We start from the raw sequence: 16182 nt of genomic DNA, 5'->3' as shown, positions 1-16182 counted from the left end.
ATTTGAAATGGCTTCCGTGACTGACCACGGATAGCCGTCTTCCCCGTAAACATGTGGTCAGATTCAGAGTTAATTCGAGACAACCCCGGAGTCCTAAATTGAAAATCTGTCCCTTATCTTTCTCACGTGGACGGGACGTGAAGCTTCAGCACAAAAGGCTCAATGCAATTGCTCCGGAATCCAGAGGGTATATCCGTCTCATCTTAAACAGCTGTTTTCCGTACCTGGCAGTCAGCTCGTTATCTCTCCACTTGACCAAAGTTTAATTAAAATGCAAATTTCCCCAAATAGAACGGAATGACTTGAAAGGCGAAGACTAAGAGACTGTGATGAGATGACTGGGAGGTGTCCTTAGCGTTGGACTGGGGATTTACGGCATTACTTAATGGCAGAACCGTGAAGTGTCTTTGCTGCGCGTGTTAAATCCCAAATCCATCCGTTATATTTTACAGTAAATAGAGAAATCGAGGGACAGTTAGTATCTTGAACGTTCCCTCCGACGGGAAGGCATTGCGGAAAATAAAGATAGGAGAGCCGCTGCCGTCCGTTTCTCGTCCATTTCAGAAGGTGAAGCTTGTGGGGGAAATGTTGGCCCAGCAAAGGGGACGTTAGTGGCCACATTGCCCCTCTACTAGCCACTTTGCCGCCTTTTTTTTCCCACCCGTCACTGGGTCGAGCGAGTCTTCCCTCCTTGAACGGCCTAGCAGCTGTTATGAAGCAGCCTGGCTTATTGGATAGAGCATTGACCTGGGTTTTAATCCCGGCCCCACCACGTGTCTGCTGTGTGGCCGCGGGCAAGTCACTTCACTTCTCTGGGCCTCAGATACTTCAGCTGTAAAATAATAATAATAACGGTGGTATTTGTTAAGCGCTTACTATGTGCCAAGCACTGTTCTAAGCGCCGGGGAGGATACCAGGTAATCAAGGTTGTCCCACGTGGGGCTCACAGTCTTAACCCCCATTTTACAGATGAGGAAACTGAGGCCCAGAGAAGTGAAGCGACTTGCCCAAAGTCACACAGCTGACAAGGGGCGGAGCCGGGATTCGAACCCGTGACCTCCGACTCCCAAGCCCGGGCTCTTTCCACTGAGCCACGCTGCCTCTAAACTGGGGATTTAGAGTGTGAGCCCCATTCGGGACAGGGCCTGTGTCCAACCTTTTCATTCATTCGATCGTATTTATTGAGCGCTTACTGTGTGCAGAGCACTGTACTAAGCGCTTGGGAAGTCCAAGTTGGGAACGTATAGAGACGGTCCCTACCCAACAGTGGGCTCACAGTCTAGAAGGGGGAGACAGAGAACAAAACAAAACATATTAATAAAATCAATAGAATAAATATGTACAAATAAAATAGAGTAATAAATACATACATACATATAGGTGATATATATATAATATATATTTTCATATCCGACAGACAATTACTCTCACCACCTTTAAAGCTTTATTGAAGGTACATCTCCTTCAAGAGGCCTTCCCTAAGTCCTCATTTCTTTTTCTCCCACTCCCTTCTGCGTCCCACTGATTTGTTCCCTTTATTCATTCACTCAGTCATTCAGTCGTATTTACTGAGCGCTCACTGCATGCAGAGCACTGTACTGAGTGCTTGGAAAGTCCAATTCAGCAACAAAGAGAGAATCCCTGCCCATAACTGGCTCACAGTCTAGAAGTGGGGGGACAGACATCAAAAAAAGTAAACAGGCATCAGTAGCATCAATATAAATAAATGGAATTATATTTCTATTAACCTGATTAACTTTGTGTCGGCACTGTAGCTTAGAACAGTGTAAGCACTTAATTTTTACCATCATTAATTAACTAGTAGAAGGAGCCTGGGCCAGTCAACCAATCCTATTTATTGAGCACTCAGTGTGCAGAGCACCGTACCAAGCGCTTGGGAGAGTACCATGTAACTATGTAACCATATAACTATGTTGCCAACTTGTACTTCCCAAGCGCTTAGTACAGTGCTCTGCACACAGTAAGCGCTCAATAAATACGATTGATTGATATAACAAAATAACAGACACATTCCTTGCCCACTATGAGCTTACAGTCGAGAGTCTGAGAGTTCGGAGACCCAAGTTTTAGTGCCAGCTCTGCTGCCACGTGACTTTGAGCAACCAGTGTGGTCTAGTTGAAAGAGCCCGGGCCTCGGAGTCAAAGGACCTGGGTTCTAATCCTGCCTCTGCTAGTTGCTTGCTGTGTGCCTGGCCTTGGGCAAGTCTCTCGACTTCTCTGTGCCTGTTTGCTCAGCTGAAAAATGGGGATCCATTCATTCATTCGTGCATCCAGTCGTATTTACTGAGCGCTTACTGTGTGCAGAGCACTGTACTGAGCGCTTGGGAAGTCGCAAGTTGGCAACATATAGAGATGGTCCCTACCCAACAGCGGGCTCACAGTCTAGAAGGGGGAGACAGAGAACAAAACCAAACGTACTAACAAAATAAAATAAATAGAATAGATATGTACAAGTAAAATAAATAGAGTAATAAATATGTACAAACATATATACATATATACAGGTGCTGTGGGGAAGGGAAGGAGGTAAGATGGGGGGGATGGAAAGGGGGACGAGTGGGAGAGGAAGGAAGGGGCTCAGTCTGGGAAGGCCTCCTGGAGGAGGTGAGCTCTCAGCAGGGCCTTGAAGGGAGGAAGAGAGCGAGCTTGGCGGATGTGGGGAAGCCTTCCCCCCCTAAACTCTCATTTCTTCTTCTTAGAGAAGCAGCGTGGCTCAGTGGAAAGAACCCGGGCTTTGGAGTCAGAGGTCATGGGTTCGAATCCAGGCTTCCACCACATGTCTGCTGTGTGACCTTGGGCAAGTCACTTCTCTGAGCCTGTTACCTCATCTGTAAAATGGGGATGAAGACTGTGAGCCCCACGTGGGACAGCCTGATCACCTTGTATCCCCCCCAGCGCTTAGAACAGTGCTCTGCACATAGTAAGCGCTTAACAAATGCCATCATTATTATTATTATTCGTCCACTCCATTCGGTGTCACCCTTGCATGTGGATCTGCGCCCTGTATTCAGCCCCCAGCATCAGCCCCACAGCACTTGTGTCCGTATCTGTAACTTATTTATTTGTATTAATGTGCGTCTCCCCCTGTAGACTGTTAGCTCATTGCCGGCAGGGTACGTGTCTCCCAAGCGCTTAGTACAGTGCTCTGCCCACAGTAAGCGCTCAATAAACGCGATTGATTGAGCGCTTACTCTGGGCGAAGCACTTTACCAAGCGGTGGGGAGTGTCCAGTACAGCAGGGATGGTAGACAGCGATCTCTGCCCCAGGGAGGTTACTGGCTACAGTAGGGGGATTCAGTACGTTCCCAGTTCTCTATATTCCGGGAAAAATAACCTTTTAGTTCTTTAAAAGGGAAATCTGACTCCTAACTCTTTCCCTCGCCGTCTAAAACAGATCCATCAGCACCGTCTGTCCTCCAAGATGAGTAACAGCCACCCGCTCCGCCCGTACACCGCAGTGGGTGAAATTGATCATGTGCACATTTTGTCGGAAAATGTCGGCGCCCTTATGAATGGGGAGGAATACGGCGATGTCACTTTCATCGTGGAAAAGAAACGCTTTCCTGCCCACAGAGTCATCCTGGCTGCCAGGTGCCAATATTTCCGGTGAGTTGCTGGAATATTTATCGTCGGTCGGTCGTCTTTCAAAACGTGGGCACTTTCCCGTTTCATTAGTGTGGGGGACCCCAGAGGCGTTGAAAATTTCCGACTGATGTGTCGGCCTCTTGTTTTAATCAGTCAGTCATATTCAGTGGGCATCTGCTGTGTACAAAGTACCGTACTAAGTCCTCGGGAATGAGTTGGTTGGCACTTTCCCTGCCCACAACGAGCTTGCAGTCGAGAGAGGGAGACAGACATTGCTGTAAATAAATTTGGAGCCGTGTCCATAAATCTTTGGAGCTTGGGAAGGGAGATAAATAACAGGCAAGGTGACGCAGAAGTGGGGTGAGAGAAGAGGAAAAGTGGGGCTTAGTGGGAGAGTCATTGTCCGACATGAAGAGGGAGGGCTGGGTCGTAGGAGGAGAGTTAGGAGGGGGAAAGATGAATGAGGGCTTTAAAGTCGATAGCGAGGAGTTTTTATTTTAAACATTAGGCACCAGTACATTCCCGAATTTGGTTGCTTGGCCATTTCTGCCATTTCCGAGGGTTCGTCTCGTCGTGCCGTTTTCCAGATTACGTTGCCCTGATCAGGGGTTTAATTTAGGGCCCTTTCGGGCAAGACAGGTGGGAATGGAAAATGGGGTTATGGTTGTAAAATGCTGGGTTTTTCACGCGAGTGGTGTAAGCGCATCAAAAAAAGCATGTTTTAGGAGAAAGCTGATACGGGAACCAAACTCTCATACGCCGGGAGACCCAGAAAGGAGGATTTCAGCGCAGCCAGTAGCGTGGGGAGATAGGTTTGTGAATTATAATAATAATTATGGTATTTGTTAAGCGCTTACTATTGTACCAGGCACTGTACTAAGTGCTGGAAGGATATTTGATGTCAGAACCACTACCCCTTTCTGGCACGAATGGTACACAACTGTACTTGGTAGTTTACAAAAGAGTCAGTGCAACGCAACTGTGAGCCCATCTTCTGGACTGCGAGCCCGCTGTTGGGTAGGGACCGTCTCTATATGTTGCCAACTTGTACTTCCCAAGCGCTTAGTACAGTACTCTGCACACAGTAAGCGCTTAATAAATATGATTGAAGGAATGAACTCACGAGAACCCTTGGAATGGTCTGGGCGGACACTTGACCTGTGGCCCAGAAGGATAGTCCTCAACCCATCTGCTCCCTGGGTCCGTTTCATTACACTCCAGCCCACACTCTGCGTTTCTCCACAGGTAACTTTCTAATTCTATCTTGCTCTCCACTTCCCTGCTTCCAATTCCTTAATCAATCAATCAATCGTATTTATAAAGACGATTGATGATTTATTGAGCACTTACTGTGTGCAGAGCACTGTACTAAGCGCTTGGGAAGTGCAGGTTGGCAACATCTAGAGACAGTCCCTACCCAACAGTGGGCTCACAGTCTAAACGGGGGAGACAGAGAGCAAAACCAAACATACTAACAAAAGAAAATAAATAGAATAGATATGTACAAGTAAAATAAATAAATAAATAGAGTAATAAATATGTACAAACATATATACATATATACAGGTGCTGTGGGGAAGGGAAGGAGGTACGATGTGGGGGGATGGAGAGGGGGAGAGGAAGGAAGGGGCTCAGTCTGGGAAGGCCTTCTGGAGAAGGTGAGCTCTCAGTAGGGCCTTGAAGGGAGGAAGAGAGGTAGCTTGGCGGATGGGCAGAGGGAGGGCATTCTTGCCGATTCTTGATCTCCCCTGCAGTCAATCAGTGGTGTTTATTAAGGGTTTACTCTGTGCAGAGCACCGTACTAAGCATTTCATCCAACAGAGGCAGTCACTAAATACGAAACGAAAGGTCGTATCTGCCCCGTGCCCGGAAAATAGTAAGTGCTTAACAAATACCATAAACCTCCCCCCCAAAAAAACCTTCCTCTGAGAGTGGGACGTATGTTGGGCTAAGTTCTTCTGGGCCATTTGAGGTTTCTTGCTCCTTGCTCTCGGGCCATCAGAGCCGAGCTATTGTGACTTGGACTCTTGACCGGGATCTGCGTGGGAGGTCCTTGTCCTTGAACTCCTTGTCTTCCCTCCCAAACCCTGCCCTCTCCCTGACTTTCCCATCTCTGTTGACGGCACTACCATGCTTCCCGTCTCACAAGCCCGCAACCTTGGTGTCATCCTCGACTCCGCTCTCTCGTTCACCCCTCACATCCAAGCCGTCACCATAACCTGCCGGTCTCAGCTCCGCAACATTGCCAAGATCCGCCCTTTCCTCTCCATCCACACCGCTACCCTGCTCGTTTAAACTCTCACCCTATCCCGTCTGGACTACTGCATCAGCCTTCTCTCTGATCTCCCATCCTCGTGTCTCTCCCCACTTCAATCCATACTTCATGCTGCTGCCCGGATTATCTTTGTCCAGAAACGCTCTGGGCATGTTACTCCCCTCCTCAAAAATCTCCAGTGGCTACCGATCAATCTGCGCATCAGGCAGAAACTCCTCACCCTGGGCTTCAAGGCTGTCCATCACCTCGCCCCCTCCTACCTCCCCTCCCTTCTCTCCTTCTCCAGCCCAGCCTGCACCCTCCGCTCCTCCGCCGCTAATCTCCTCCCCGTACCTCGTTCTCGCCTGTCCCGCCATCAACCCCCGGCCCACGTCATCCCCCGGGCCTGGAATGCCCTCCCTCTGCCCATCCGCCAAGCTCGCTCTCTTCCTCCCTTCAAGGCTCTACTGAGAGCTCACCTCCTCCAGGAGGCCTTCCCACACTCAGCCCCTTCCTTCCTCTCCCCCTCGTCCCCCTCTCCATCCCCCCCATCTTACCTCCTTCCCTTCCCCACAGCACCTGTATATATGTATATATGCTTGTACATATTTATTACTCTATTTATTTTACTTGTACATATCTATTCTATTTATTTTATTTTGTTAGTATGTGTGGTTTTGTCTCCCCCTTTTAGACTGTGAACCCACTGTTGGGTAGGGACTGTCTCTATATGCTACCAATTTGTACTTCCCAAGCGCTTAGTGCAGTGCTCTGCACACAGTAAGCGCTCAATAAATACGATTGATGATGATGAGGTGGGCAACCTTTTGAAAACGCAGCAGGAAATCCCCCCCCCCCCCGCCCCCCGGCCCTGGTAGTAACTCAAACCCGGTCGTCTTCCCCGCGTCCAGAGCGTTGCTGTACGGCGGCATGCGGGAGTCTCAGCCGGAAGCCGAAATCCCCCTCCAGGACACCACGGCCGAAGCCTTCACGATGCTGCTGAGGTACATCTACACGGGGCGGGCGACCCTGACGGACGAGAAGGAGGAAGTGCTGCTGGATTTCCTCAGCCTGGCGCACAAGTACGGCTTCCCGGAGCTGGAGGACTCCACGTCGGAGTACCTGTGCACCATCCTCAACATCCAGAACGTCTGCATGACCTTTGACGTCGCCAGCCTCTATTCCCTGCCGAAGCTGACTTGCATGTGCTGTATGTTCATGGATCGAAATGCCCAGGAGGTGCTCTCGAGCGACGGGTTCCTGGGCCTCTCCAAGGTGAGTCCTGGCTTGGGGGGTTCTTTTGTTTTTACGGTACTTATTAAGCGCTCACTATGTGTCAGGCTCTGTTCTAAGTGCTGGGGTAGAGAGGAGCTAATCAGGTTGGGCACAGTCCGTGTTTCACGTGGGGCTCACGGTCTTAACCCCCATTTTACAGATTCATTCATTCATTCATTCAATCTTCCTCCCTTCAAGGCCCTACTGAGAGCTCACCTCCTCCAGGAGGCCTTCCCAGACTGAGCCCCTTCCTTCCTCTCCCCCTCGTCCCTCTCTCCATCTCCCCCATCTTACCTCCTTCCCTTCCCCACAGCACCTGTATATATGTATATATGTTTGTACATATATATTACTCTATTATTTATTATTTATTTCTTTATTTATTTACTTATTCACTCATTTATTCATTTATTTATTTATTTATCCATCCATTTATTTATTTATTTATTCACTCATTTATTTGTTTATTTATTTATTTGTTTGTTTGTTTAATGTTTGTACATATTTATTACTCTATTTATTTTACTTTTACATATCTATTCTATTTATTTTATTTTGTTAGTATGTTTGGCTTTGTTCTCTGTCTCCCCCTTTTAGACCATGAGCCCACTGTTGGGTAGGGACCGTCTCTATATGTTGCCGACTTGTACTTCCCAAGCGCTTAGTACAATGCTCTGCACACAGTGAGCGCTCAATAAATACGATTGATTGATTGATTACTGTGTGCAGAGCACTGCGCTAAGCACTTGGGAAGTCCAAGTTGGCAACATCTAGAGACGGTCCCCACCCAACATTCATTCATTCAATCGTATTTATTGAGCGCTTACTGTGCGCAGAGCACTGTGCTTAGCGCTGGGGAAGTCCAAGTTGGCAACATCTAGAGACAGTCCCTGCCCAACAGCGGGCTCACAGTCTAGAAGGGGGAGACAGACAACAAAACAAAACATATTAACAAAATAAAATAAATATTAATACAGTGCTCTGCACATGAGGGAACTGAGGTGGGGAGAAGTGAAATTCATTCAATCGTATTTATTGAGTGCTTACTGTGTGCAGAGCACTGTACTAAGCGCTTGGGAAATACAAATTGGCAACATGTAGAGACGGTCCCTACCCAACAGCGGGCTCACAGTCTAGAAGGGGGAGAGGCAACGACACAAAAGAAGTAGACAGGCTTCAACACCATCAGAATAAATAGAATTATAGCTATAGACACATCATTAATAAAATAGAGTAATAAATAAATCAAATAATAAATAATAAAATAAATAAATAGGTGATCAGGTTGTCCCGCATGCGGCTCCCAGTCTTCATCCCCATTTCCAGATGAGGTCACTGAGGCCCAGAGAAGTGAAGTGACTTCCCCACGGTCACACTGTAGACATTTTCACCGTCTACACAGAATACGATGCGTCGTATTTTGACAGCTGAAGCCCGTCATCATTTGGCTTTATTTAACTGGAGTTTCCCTTTTTTTTCCCCCCCTCTTTGCCTCCTTAGGCCGCACTTCTGAACATCGTATTAAGAGACTCGTTCGCCGCTCCCGAGAAGGATATATTCCAGGCCTTGATGAACTGGTGTAAGCATAATCCCAAGGAAAACCACGCTGAAATCATGCAGGCGGTCCGTTTGCCCCTCATGAGCTTAACCGAGCTCCTGAACGTCGTGCGGCCTTCCGGGCTGTTGTCTCCCGACGCCATCCTGGACGCCATCAAAGTTCGCTCCGAGAGCCGCGACATGGAGCTGAATTACAGGGGCATGCTCAGTGAGTATCCGTCCCTTTCGGGAAAGGCTCCGTTCACGTCTGTCGCCACCCCTGCCACCTCCGTATTCCCGTCACAAAACTCGTCCCTTGGCACTTTTGCCCCCGGGTCAGTCATCAGGTGGTATTTGTTGAGCGCCTGTTGTGTTCGGAGCCCAGGAATCGATTTTTTTTTAATGGTTAAAGCGATCACTGTGTGCCAGGCGCTGTTCTAGGCGCCGGGGTAGACACAGGGTACCCAACGTGGGGCTCACAGTCGTCATCCCCATTTTACAGATGAGGAAACTGAGGCCCAGAGAGCTGGAGTGACTCGCCCGAGGTCACGCAGCAGACAAGTGGAGCAGCCGGGATTAGAATCCAGACTCCCAAGCCTGTGCTCTATCCACCAGGGCCCACTGCTTCCGTAATCAGTCAGTGGTGTTTATTAAGTGCTTACCATGGGCAGCGCTTGGAGGAAGCCCACGCGACAGTTAGCAGACACCTTCCCTGCCCACCAGGAGCTTAGAGTCTGGAGGGGGAGACAGGCATTAATATAAGTAACGTATAATTCATGATTTAGAGATAGGTATGTGAGTGCTATGGGATTGAGAATGGGGCAAGTATCAAATGTCCAAAGGTCACAGAGACGACTACGAAGGGAGAGCAAGCGTGGAAGAAGAGCTTCGGAAAGTACAATTTGGGGATAATAATAATAATAATTGGCATTTGTTAAGCGCTCACTATGTTCAAAGCACTGTTCTAAGCGCTGGGGGGGGATACAGGGTGATCAGGTTGTCCCACGTGGGGCTCACAGTCTTCATCCCCATTTTGCAGATGAGGGAACTGAGGCCCAGAGAAGTTGTGACTTGCCCAAGATCACACAGCAGGCATGTGGCGGAGCGGAATTCGAACCCATGACCTCTGACTCCAAAGCCCGTGCTCTTTTCACTGAGCCACGCTGGCTGTCAGCCCCACGTGGGACAACCTGCTTACCTTGTATCTACCCCAGTGCTTAGAACAGTGCTTGGCACATAGTAAGCGCTTAACAAATGCCATCATTATTATTACAATAGAATTAGCCAGACTGATCCCTACTTTACTGAATTTTTTTTTTTTTGAATAGTATTTGTTTAGCGCTTGCTGTGTGCCAGTCACTGTACTAAGCACTGGGGTAATAATAATAATACTGATGGCATTTATTAAGCGCTTACTATGTGCAAAGCACTGTTCTAAGCGCTGGGGAGGTTACAAAGTGATCAGGTTGTCCCACGGCGGGGCTCACTGTCTTCATCCCCATTTTCCAGACGAGGTAACTGAGGCCCAGAGAAGTGAAGTGACTTGCCCAGCGTCACCCAGCTGACAGTTGGCGGAGCCGGGATTTGAACCCACGACCTCTGACCCCAAAGCCCGGGGCTCTTTCCACTGAGCCACACTGTTTCTCCCTGAGCACTGAGGTAGATACAAGCTCACGAGGTTAGACCCAGTCCGAGTCCCACATGGGACTCAGTCTTAATCCCCGTTTTACAGATGAGGTAACGGAGGCCCAGTGAAGTGAGCCCATTGTTGGGTAAGGACTGTTTCTATACGTTGCCAACTTGTACCTCCCGAGCGCTTAGTACAGTGCTCTGCACACAGTAAGCGCTCAATAAATACGATCGAATGGATGAATGAAAGTGATTTGCCCCTGGTCCTTCTGAGTCCCAGGCCCCCAGATGTAGCCACCAAGCCCCGCCGCTCCTCGGGGAGAGCGGCATCGACAGTTCTAAAATATCAACAGCTGTTATTTGTGTGTGTTCAGTTTTCGTTGGCTTAATGATCAGCAATTCACCATGGGTTCGTACTCCGGTTAAATACTAACATTATTTCCTGCATGTTTTCTAAAGCAAACACTGACCTGATGTTCCTCAGAGACATCAGAGATATTCCAGTAAGCCCTACCCCAAATTCCTTCTTTCTTTAAAAAAAAAAAGATCATCTAAGCTTTGCCGGAAGAGGACAAATTAACAAGGAATGTTCCATGTTGCCTTTTTCCCTCTCTTGCATTGTAGTACCCGAAGAGAACATCGCCACTATGAAGTACGGCGCCCAGGTGGTGAAGGGGGAACTGAAGTCGGCCCTGTTGGACGGGGACACGCAGAATTACGATCTGGACCACGGCTTTTCGAGGCACCCGATCGACGACGACTGCCGCTCGGGCATCGAGATCAAGCTCGGCCAGCCGTCCATCGTCAACCACATCCGGATTCTCCTGTGGGATCGCGACAGTCGGTGAGTGATGGCCGCGGGCTGGAAGCCCATCGGTCCACGTTGCCCTCCCTGCCGCCGATGGTTTGGGTTTGGCCACCTGCCATCGTTCATGGGGTGCAGTCTTGACATTCTAGACTGTAAGCACGTTGTTGGCAGGGAACGTGTCTACCCACTCTTTTATATTGGAAGGCTCATTCCCTGCCTACGGTGGGCTTACAGGTTAGAGAGGGAGCCAGACATTCATAGAAATAAATACGTGCGTTTATGGGGTGCAATCTTGACATTCTAGACTGTAAGCACGTTGTTGGCAGGGAACGTGTCTACCCACTCTTTTATATTGGAAGGCTCGTTCCCTGCCTACAGCGGGCTTACAGGTTAGAGAGGGAGCCAGACGTTCATAGAAATATGTGCAGGAATTTCCATTCATTCATTGAATCGTATTTATTGAGCGCTTACTGTGTGCAGAGCACTGTACTGAGCGCTTGGGAAGTCCAAGTTGGCAACATATAGAGACGGTCCCTACCCAACAACGGGCTCACAGTCTAGAAGGGGGAGGCAGGCAACAAAACATGTGGACAGGTGTCAAGTCATACAACAAAACGAAACGTGGACAGGTGTCAAGTCATCAGAAGAAATAGAAATAAAGGTAGAGCACATCATTAAGAAAATAAATAGAATAGTAAATATGTACAGGTAAAATAAATAGAGTAATAAATCAGTACAAACATATATACAGGTGCTTGGGGAGGGGAAGGAGGGAGGGCGGGGCGGATGGGGAGGAGGAGGGGAGAAAGGGGGCTCAGTGTGGGAAGGCCTCTTGGAGGAGGTGAGCTCTCAGTAGGTTTTTGAAGGGAGGAAGAGAACTAGTTTGGCGGATGTGCTGGAGGGAGGGCATTTCAGGCCCGGGGGATGATGTGGGCCGGGGGCCGACGGCGGGACAGGGGAGAACGAGGCCCAGTGAGGAGGTTAGCGGTGGCAGAGGAGCGGAGGGTGCGGGCTGGGCTGGAGAAGGACAGAAGGGAGGTGAGGTAGGAGGGGGCGAGGGGATGGACAGCCTGGAAGCCCAGGGTGAGGAGCTTCTGCTTTCCATCAGCAGATAATTACTAAGAGCTTACCGTGTGCAGAGCCTTGTTCTAAGCACTTAGGAGAGAGGAGTGCTATAGGCGCAGTAGGCATGATCCCTGTCCTCAAGGTGTTTACGGTCTCCTGAGTGACTCTGTACCTCCCTTGGAAAGAGGCTGTCTCGGCCCCTCCTACTTGCACTGCAGTGTCAATCTTCCCAACACAGACGATGAAAATCTTGTTCCGGGGTTGAGTTGGACCGTAGTCACTTCTAGAAGTGTGGAAACCAACTGGGTCTTCGTTCATTCAGTAGCATTTTGAGCGCTGACTGTGCGCTGAGCACTGTACTGAGTGCTTGAGAGTGTACGAAATAACGATAAACAGACCCATTCCCTGCCCACAACAAGCTTACCGTATGGAAGTCACAGCTAAACTTTAATTGGCTATGGGAACATGCTTTTCGATTGATTGCCTTCCCAGACTGAGCCCCTTCTTTCCTCTCCCCCTCGTCCCCCTCTCCATCCCCCCGTCTTACCTCCTTCCCTTCCCCACAGCACCTGTATATATGTATATATGGTTGTACATATTTATTACTCTATTTATTTATTTATTTATTTATTTTACTTGTACATTTCTATCCTACTTATTTTATTTTGTTGGTATGTTTGGTTCTGTTCTCTGTCTCCCCCTTTTAGACTGTGAGCCCACTGTTGGGTAGGGACTGTCTCTATGTGTTGCCAATTTGTACTTCCCAAGCGCTTAGTAGAGTGCTCTGCACATAGTAAGCGCTCAATAAATACGATTGATTGATTGATTGATTGATGGTTGTTTTTTCTTTCCATTTTTCTTTATTTTTCCAATCCAAAGGTCTTACTCCTATTACATCGAGGTGTCAATGGATGAGCTGGATTGGATCAGAGTGATCGACCACTCCAAATACCTGTGTCGCTCCTGGCAAAAACTGTATTTTCCTGCCCGTGTCTGCAGGTGAGTGCACATAGGTGTATGTTGCTTCGTATTTGAGCAGTATAAAAATGTGTGTACGTATTGAATTCTCAATAATTTTTAGGAGCTAAGCGCAATTGAGCTTTCGCTCTCAGTAAGAGGAAGATGTCCAGCTACTGGAACAGTAAAAATCGGCGAGTGGGAGGGGAAATCTATTTCCCGCCTGCAGAGCTTAATAAGGATAATTGTTGCCGGCTTGAAAAAGAGTTCCCGCTCACTGGCCGTTGACATGGAAATCCAAAGGCCGTGACAGCAGAAGTGTGGGGGAGCTCTGAGTAGGACTGCACGTGGGTAATCAGTCAATAGTATTTATTGAGCGCTTACTGTGTGCAGAGCACTGTACTAAGCGCTTGGGAAGTACAAGTTGGCAACATATAAATCTGGTTAGGTAAGAAAGAAGGGGAAAGAGAAGTGGCGATGCAGCCTATGCACACAGTAAGCGCTCAATAAATACGATTGAATGAATGAATGAATCAAGGGTATTTGGGCCCTTTCCCGGAGCGCAAGCGAGGTTTCGGCCCTCTCCAAACTCCTAAGAGGAGCTCTTCTTAGGGGTTGATTCACCGTCACGAACCCTCAAGAAGGATGCTCATATTCGTGGCCCGGTTTGACACGCAAAGCTTGCTTCAGAGTGGCCGATTTCATAACGTCCTTCCGGTTTCTCCCCGGTCAACCTCTGGGCCGGAGGGATTATGGCTTGGCGACTCCGATTACCAGTGGCATACTTCGTGCTCGTGTGTTGGACGTGGAAGAGAACGCACGCCCACGTCAACACACAACCTCACACCGGGGTCCGAGCACTGATAGCTCGTCGTCGGGGACGTGGTTGACCGTTGCTAGTCCCCTCGTAGTCCGTGAAGTCGAGAAATAGGGGAAATCCCCTTTGGGTGTCCTTTCCTTCCTCACTGCCTCGCCTGAAACTTTTTTTAGCCTTCTTTCCATTTTCTGGCGGTGACCCTGAGTGCTCTTCCTAGCCTTGTCCCCCTGACTTCTTCAATTTCTGGAGCTAGACAAAGACTGTTGTGAACGTATTTAGCCCTTCAAAGAGGAATGAACGCAATGTTTGTTCCTAAAATCCAGTTTCAGTATTGCTCGAGGGCCAGCACACGAGGCATGATGCTGGCGGGGCACAGGGGATTTTCTGAGGACGGTTTGAACATGAGCCATGGTTTCAAGGTGTTGGCAAAACAGAGGACTTTGCGAGGGGGTCATGTGTCCTCACTTTCATGCAAAGATGTTACTTGGTGGCAATTTTGATGCCACTTTTGTGCCTGAAATATTCAACGACGCTTTGTACACGCCTTTTATTGTGACTGGCTTCAAAGATCTGGTGCAAGAATGAGGAAAATCAATTTGGTTTCCTCAGTGAGGGAGCAGAGTGGCTCTGGTTTTGCAGCGTCTCTTTTGTCTGAGGGCTTTTGAACGGATTAAGATGAAAGAGGCAAGACATCGAGCGAGGGCTGCTCGTCGAAACTACCTCAGGATAGCCTGGGAGTGACCAAGGGGGATTCGAGGAGAAAGGAAAATGTCATTAGCATTGGCTAGAGCATTAACTTCTCGCGGATGAAAAACAAGAACTGAAATGTCCGATTCTGATGGGCAGGGCTTGCATTTGTATCTAATTTGGAATGGAAGGGAAGCGGTTTGGTTTTCTGGACGAGCGGTGTCTGGCGGGTTTTAGGAGCGGGTAAGATCGGGACCCAGAAGAGCGTTGTACGCTAGTAGGGGATGGATAAATACATTGTGGACCAACTCTGGAGCCCCAAATTTCTCCACACCAGAGCGGGATTGGCCAGTGGGATGTTAAGGATGGAAGATGTGAAGAATTAAAAAATAAGAGGACCGTTTCCCTCCTTCCTTGACACCCCACCCACCCCCCTGGATTGGCCAGTGGGATGTTAAGGATGGAAGATGTGAAGAATTAAAAAATAAGAGGACCGTTTCCCTCCTTCCTTGACACCCCCGCCACCCCCCCCCCCCCCCCCCCCCATCTAAGGAAGATGAAGTAGCTCACAGCATCCAAATCAACAGGAAGGCCGGGAGCGGGTCGGTTTTCTATTAACTCCGGTGTCTCCCCTTGAGAGCGAGGGCTGCCTGAGGGCAGGGTACGTCTGGGTTTCTGTTGTATTTCCCCAACACTCAATACAGTGCACTTTGCAGGTGCTCAACGAATGTCACCACTCCAACCGACGTTCCCCTGAAGACGGTTCACTTTTTCAAACGCGTCTTCACGAGGACATGGCCGTTGACGGACTGTTAAGCAGGATGATGGGTTTTAGCTAGGTTTTCACCAGAGCCTCAGCGTGATGTTGTGGAGAAGCAGCTTGGCCTGATGGATAGAGCCCAAGCCTGGGAGTAATAATAATAATAGTAATGTTGGTATTTGTAAAGCTCTTACTATGTGCAAAGGACTGTTCTAAGCGCTGGGGTAGATACAGGGTAATCAGGTTGTCCCACGTGGGACTCACAGGCTTCATCCCCAGTTTACAGTTGGGGGAAATGAGGCCCAGAGAAGTGAAGTGACTTGCCCAAAGTCGCACAGCTGACATGTGGCAGAGCCGGGATTTGAACCCACGACCTCTGACTCCAAAGCCCGGGCTCTTTCCACTGAGCCACGCTGCTTCACTAGCATCCCGACTGCTCCGCCACCTGTCTGCTGTGTGACCGTGGGCGAGTCACTTCACTGCTCTGTGCCTCGGTTACATGGTTTATATAAGTCTATATCGTATATGGTTTATATAAGTCTATATCTATATATAAGTCTTCTAGACTGTGAGCCCACTGTTGGGTAGGGACTGTATATGTTGCCACCTTGTACTTCCCAAGTGCTTAGTACGGTGCTCTGCGCACAGTAAGCGCTCAATAAATACGATTGATTGATATAAGTCTGTATCCCCCTCTAGACTGTAAGCTCCTTGTGGGTAGGGGACGTGTCTACCACCTTGGTACTATTGTACTCTCCCAAACGCTTAGTACAGTGCACTGCATGCCG

The 16182-nt window shown here is 48.8% G+C and overlaps 1 protein-coding gene across 3 annotated transcripts in view; it reads left to right on the top strand.

The window, feature by feature from the left end:
• Nucleotides 1-497: 497 nt before the first annotated feature.
• BTBD9 (BTB domain containing 9) overlaps nucleotides 498-16182 on the top strand; it is a 295479-nt gene continuing 279794 nt past the window's right edge. For 2 of the 3 annotated variants that reach the window (XM_038760761.1, XM_038760758.1), the window contains exons 1-6: nucleotides 498-567; nucleotides 3416-3627; nucleotides 6772-7135; nucleotides 8636-8900; nucleotides 10925-11144; nucleotides 13053-13172. In XM_038760761.1, coding sequence (XP_038616689.1) covers nucleotides 3443-3627; nucleotides 6772-7135; nucleotides 8636-8900; nucleotides 10925-11144; nucleotides 13053-13172 — 1154 coding nt within the window. In that variant the 5' untranslated portion in view covers nucleotides 498-567; nucleotides 3416-3442. Of the gene's footprint in view, nucleotides 568-3415; nucleotides 3628-6771; nucleotides 7136-8635; nucleotides 8901-10924; nucleotides 11145-13052; nucleotides 13173-16182 lie in introns of those variants that run through there. The other variant, XM_038760759.1, reaches the window with a different exon arrangement.

This window comes from Tachyglossus aculeatus, chromosome 19 (assembly GCF_015852505.1).
Source record: "Tachyglossus aculeatus isolate mTacAcu1 chromosome 19, mTacAcu1.pri, whole genome shotgun sequence".
Classification (NCBI taxonomy): domain Eukaryota; kingdom Metazoa; phylum Chordata; class Mammalia; order Monotremata; family Tachyglossidae; genus Tachyglossus; species Tachyglossus aculeatus.
The sequence above is the reverse complement of the archived record's forward strand: the minus strand, read 5'-3'. Positions and strand labels throughout refer to the sequence as shown.